Below are 5882 nucleotides of genomic sequence, written 5' to 3'. Positions count from 1 at the left end.
GCGAGGTAACCGCTTTCATTGGACCCACACAGCTACAAGAACTCTGCCAACAACCAGGGAAGATCTCGAATTTTGCCGTCTGAAATAGAAATGCCACAACGTGAAGAAAAAGGAAGCATCACGTAACATCTACTTCCAATAGAGAAGTTGGTCCAATAAAAGGGATTACCTCATCCACCTCTCTCTAATATCCTGGGACCAACGCTTAAGCAGCATGTTAGTTGCCAGCTATGAAATTATTGATCAGCTTTAAAATCTGCCTCTGCAGCCCCCTGTCCGGTTACCCTGGGTTTTGAGGTTAATGCCTGACACCTGACCAGCTTAATAAACTGAGTCTATTATCAGATTAGGAACTGAAGACATCTGCTCCATTGGCCATCTGGTAAGTCTGAAGGAGTCTTCAAGTGGGAAGCAGAAGGAAAGAGCAGAGGCCATCCTCTCAGCAGCCTGTACAGATGTATCTCTAAAACCTCTCAGCATTTCGGAAAGGAAAAAGCCCTCACCCCAGTAGGTAAGTTCCCTTCATTTCCTCAGAGCATAGGCTGCTTTGCTGTGCTCCAGGCTGTGTCCTGGCTTCTCTTTGAAGCCTCGCTTTTCCTTGGTTTAGCACTCAGGTGTCAATGGGTTGCAGGTCGGCACAAAAGTGTAACAGTCTCAGCTATGGGATTTGACAGTATTTATATACCACTGTAGGTAGAGGAAGCTAGGGCGAGAAATATTGAATATTTCTATTGCAGTGCATTATAGAGAGTGCACTCCTACGAAGTGATGGAGCAAAGAAAAATGGCAAATAACACTGCTAGCAATAGACAGGCTACCTGCCTTAACCAGGAAGAATCACAGCGTGTATGTGTGTTAAAATGAATCCATTCAGCTTTATACTTAGATATATTTTGCACCCAGACCTCCAAACGTGTTTTGATTCTAAATATGAAACTGATTAATCCATCAGGGGTTGGACTAGATGACCTCCTGAGGTCCCTTCCAACCCTGATATTCTATGATCATGTGGGCCACTTAATTTTGGTATTCTGAATAACATTTTTTTTTAAAGACACTCTATGTAAAAGAGATCACTCTTGCTTAAGAAGTCTCTCTGAACTAGACCCAAACATCAGACCAGTTGCAGCCACATTTATTCTTCCCAGAAGCCTTACTGAATACTGCTAGGATAATAATGATTATTTCACGCACATCACTTATTCTAAAGATTATTCATTCTTTTCCAAACCCTAACTTCTCCATAGATTCCATATCCCCTGTTCTATTTCCATAAATGGGATTCTATTTTATGTGGCGTTGCTTAACTAATTGCCTCTGCTATCTCCCAGCTTATAAATAATAAAGATCAGAAGTATAGTCTAAATACATATTTAGATACTCAGAACAAGCTCCGTTTCTCTGGACAGTTTAAAATCTCCTTATAGTGCTGTTTCCTTTTAATACTCTTGTAAGTTAATTGTTAAATTATTGCAAGTTAAAGCAGAATTGCCACACACAAAAAATACAAACCCTAAAAGCATTAGAGATATTTAAGTTTTGGCTTAACCTGACAAAGGCCGGGGGGGAGGGAGAAATCAGAATAATACTTCATTTGTTTTCCCCTTCCACATCAACTACGAAACTAATTTCAGACTCCAAGGGCCAGAACCTCAGCTGATGTAAATCAGCACACACCCATTGACTTCTAGGGAGTTACGCGGCTTTACTATGGTTGAAAATCCAGTCCACAGCATTCTGAGACATTCAATAATTAAACATAGCAGGTGAACGAAGGACAGTGTTTCCGACCTAACAGCTGTCCACCTTTGGTTTAAGTTAGAACTAGGAAGTTGTTTTCATGTTGCTTTTTATACAGTGAGAGCACAGATGATGGTTTGGGCTAGGACAGAGAGCCAGGACTCCTGGGTTCCATGGCCAGCGCTGCCACTGACTTGCTTTGTGACAGTGAGCAAGTGACTAGAGCGGTCTGATCTTCAGGTCACCAAGTCTGTAAAATGGGGATAATACTTACCTATTTCACAGGGGCATTATGCCACTTAATTCATTAATGTTCATAAAGCGCTTTGGGACTCTTGGATGGAAGGTGCTAGAGAAGGGCAAAGTATTAGAATTTAGCTGGAAATAGCAACCCAGTAACAAACCTACCCAAAGGAATAGGGTTTGTGCCTGTGCAAAAATCTCCCACCTAAAATATATATTGAATTGGGTGGGGGGGGGTTTAATATCAGCCTAGATTCTCCGCTAGTGTAAATCAGCATCAAGCCATTAGATGCTCTCCTGGATAACAAAAATATCCAATTATAGTAAAAAAAAACAAAAATTAGCTTTGGAAGAGCTATTAACCCTCATGCTTCAGGGCATCAGCCTAGCTACTGGGGGGCCAGGAAGACTCTCTCTGGTAGCAGCTAATCCCATAACTGCCCACTGCAGGGTTTCTTACACCTTCCCCTAATACTGGTCACAGCTGGTGACAGAATATTGGACTAGCTGGACAATTGGTCTGATCTAATGTGGAAATTCCTATGTTACCTAAACCAGCATGGCACCATTGGCTCTAATAGAACTTTGCCAGTTTAAACCAGCTGAGGATCTGGCCCATCAAGGTTTAACTGATTATATCTTCTATTGGGAATGCTGGAGAAATTCAAGAATTTTCCATGCCAGCTCTGAATGGGGAAGCAGCTAGATAGCCTTAATGTGTCTCCTGGCCCCACTGACTTCACTGGGTACTAAGAGAAGCTAGACTGTGGATCATACCTGCTATTTCCAGAAGATGCATGTAAATCAGTAACAGGGCTTCCACTCTGGTTGCAGGGCAACATGGCTCAAGATCTGACAGAAAAAGAACTGCTGAAGATGGAACTTGACCAGCTGAAAAAGGAGGTGAAGAATGAAAGGCAAATGGCAAGTATTTCTATTAGGGTCTAAGCACAATGGGATAAATTAATCCCTGGGGTAACCATCTAGCCCAACGTTCGCCCCAATTTAAGGGCCTTCAATTAAATCTCAAACACAAAACCAGTGACTGAGTTTTCACATTTCCACCTTAAAGATAGGATTTAGCCTTGTGTTTTACTTGTCCGGATAGCAAACTTCAGGCTTCTAGTGCATATGAAAAGGCTAGAGGAAAAGACGATTAGTGAGAGCACAAAGAGAAAATGATTTGGGCCCAGATCTCAAAGGTACTTAGGTGCCTGACTCCCACTGAAATCAATGAGGCATGAGGATCTTGGTCCCTGAGTATCTGGAACACAGTTTTCTCTGGCTGCCATTTGAGTATTTAAAGGCACATGGCAAATAGCAGTTTGTCAACACAGCCCAATCATGTAAGGTGCCAAGTGCCCTCAACTCCTGTTATAGTCTATGGGAGAAGAGGGCACTCAGTACAAAGAAGGATTGGTCTCAGGGGGCTAGATTTTTAGTTTAGCCTCATCCTGACATTCAGCACTCAACACACCACAATCTTTTCAAAAATCTGTCCCGCAGTGTCTGTTGCTGCACAAAAAGCCTGGCCCAGTTCCACTGAAGTCCATGGGAGCTTGGATAACAGCAAGATCTTGCCACTGACTTCAATGATAGCAGGATCAGGCCCCAAACTGATGGAGAATGACATTAGATTTAAGACACTTATATGCAATGTTTCATTTGGTTTAAAAAAAAAAAGGTTAAGGGGCAGGAGAACTAATTTGTATAGGAGACCCCTTAAAATAATCCAGTTGTATGGTGCAGAGAAGACAAAGTCACGTGCTAGAGAAGACAAAAATCCTGGACTTGCTGAGGGAAGAGATTGACTAGAGGACTGAAAAGTCTTAGCCAATTTCCATCTTGTACCATTAAATTCTACAGTATAACCCAGCTGAATTAACATGGCCAGAGTTCTTAAAACAGGAGCAGGGTAGCAGTGCGGTCTCTCTGCATGGAGTTCATTGGCTGTTTCATCAGCCCAGCGTTGATATTCTATTCTATATAGGTTTTTATACCGCACTCATCACCAGAGTATCTGAGCACCTTCCTGTAGTGCATTAAGCAACGTGTATCTGTCGTGTATTTGTTCTCTTATCCTCTCCCCAGAGGGAGAAGTGTGTGCAGGGGAATGTCTTGTTTTGCTAGGGTTTTTGGTTTATTTGTTAAATATATATCTGTTGCTACACGTTTACATTAGAGAAGACAAGGTCAAAAAATGTGCCTTGCACTTGGAGTGAAAAGCGATGAGGTCTGCTATAGCCCTGAGTGCCTGGGGGAGTTCATTACACAGTCTCGGACCAGCCCCGAAGAAGGTTCTGTCTCCCGTACAGATAAGCTTTTACCCTTATTGTTGAGAGTTCCATAGTGCCAGAGGGCGAAGTTGTTGACTCCTCCTGGTGTTGAGTACCCTCACTCCAGGGAGCTTTTACTGGCTTGCTGAGGGTTCTCAGCACCATGCCCCAGGGTTCTGGGAAATTCCTGCTGCTGATCCAGGGAAGTGGCCTGCTTCAAAAAAATAATTCCCATCAAGGTGCAAGATTCAGAGAGGGATTGGACATTTATAGGGATAACAAGGCTATTCAGAATTAGAACAGTTAATGCTAAGAAACGGGTCTGGTAGGGATCTAAAACTGCCTGCTCCAAAATCTTCAGCCAATCTCTAACAATTAGGGGCTAGGATGACTTCTACATGGGGAGAGGCTTCCTGCACCTTCTTCTGAATCATCTAGCACTCGCCACTGTCCTGTGTCCGACAGTGGAGTAGAGGGACCATGAGTCGGATACCGTCTGGCCAATCCTATGTAATGAGATCTCATTATCATAATCTAAAAAGCGATTCTTCTTTCTCTCCAGATCTCCAAGACGGGCAAAGAACTCAAGGAGTATATAGAATCCGTGGCAGCAGAGGACCCTCTTTTGAAAGGTGTTCCTGAGGATAAGAACCCTTTTAAGGAGAAGGGAGGCTGTGTAATCAGTTGACCCCCGCCACTCACAGACAAACTTCGGACCCTTTCCTCCTACAAAACCAAGACTGTAAGAATTTTGCTTACCCTGTAGCATGATCTTCCCATTGGGTGGGGCAGCCCCCCAAAACGAAACCCTTTTGAAGTGCAGCACATCTATGGGAGGGGAAAAAAGGAGACATACCTAAATTTAGCAGCAAGAAGGCAGCCTTCTTCTCTAGGCTCTCACAGCTGATTTCCATTTAGTTTAATATACACACACATTTGTTGAACCTGCTGCACTTCTATCAATCAACACTTAAATCAGGCATTAAGAAAACCTTGAGACTATAAAGCTTAACTTCAGACTTGACCTCCCTAGCTCAAGGTGGAAGTCAATTCCACTTGACTTGGGCGACTGTGAGCAAGTCACTTAACCTCTGTGACAGAGTTTCTCCATCTGTAAAACAGGGATAATAATGCTTGCTCGCCTTTGGCAAAGCACGTAGGGATCTAAGTTTCAAAGGTGCTAAGTATTATTATAACTATCACGGCCAAGGATTTTAGGGGGCCTGATAAATTGACATATTTACTCTGTCCACATACCAGGCTACCAGTTACTTGGAAGTTGCTCATTTATTCATTACATTATTTGGGGAGAGATACCCCTCAACCCCGTCTGCCCCCAGCAATGCACTCAGATCACGATGCAAGAACAAATATTTAATACAGACATAATTTAACCATTTAAAACACAAACACCCTCTTAAAATACAAATTGAATCTAGTGATGGGTATGCAGGAGAGGAAGATAATAAGGAGCCAATAGCAATCATTGACGGGGAAAGGCACCATGGAGAAATGTTTGCAGGGAGATTTTTTAGAAGTGGGGAATGAGCTAAGTCTCAATTCCAGATCTTAAGAGCCGTCATTGTGATGGCTTGGCCATCTGCCAGCCTGAAATGTGCAGCA

General features: G+C 43.0%; 1 protein-coding gene across 1 annotated transcript; it reads left to right on the top strand.

The window, feature by feature from the left end:
• The first annotated feature begins 424 nt into the window (after nt 1–424).
• On the top strand, nt 425–5134 carry GNGT2 (G protein subunit gamma transducin 2). The gene is made up of 3 exons (XM_024204791.2): nt 425–511; nt 2818–2907; nt 4822–5134. The coding sequence occupies exons 2-3, from the start codon at nt 2824–2826 to the stop codon at nt 4945–4947; spliced, it is 210 nt and encodes a 69-aa protein (XP_024060559.1). The 5' UTR covers nt 425–511; nt 2818–2823; the 3' UTR covers nt 4948–5134.
• The last annotated feature ends 748 nt before the right edge of the window (nt 5135–5882 follow it).

This window comes from Terrapene carolina, unplaced genomic scaffold (assembly GCF_002925995.2).
Source record: "Terrapene carolina triunguis isolate 2854851 unplaced genomic scaffold, T_m_triunguis-2.0 Scaffold193, whole genome shotgun sequence".
Taxonomy (NCBI): Eukaryota; Metazoa; Chordata; order Testudines; family Emydidae; genus Terrapene; species Terrapene triunguis.
The sequence above is the reverse complement of the archived record's forward strand: the minus strand, read 5'-3'. Positions and strand labels throughout refer to the sequence as shown.

What these genes read in the sequence shown, in the direction of transcription:
- GNGT2 (XM_024204791.2), top strand. Translation starts at nt 2,824, where the DNA reads ATGGCTCAAGATCTGACAGAAAAAGAACTGCTGAAGATGGAACTTGAC. An exon ending in TGAAGAATGAAAGGCAAATG is followed by an intron (nt 2,908 to 4,821) that starts GCAAGTATTTCT and finishes CTTTCTCTCCAG; the next exon opens with ATCTCCAAGACGGGCAAAGA.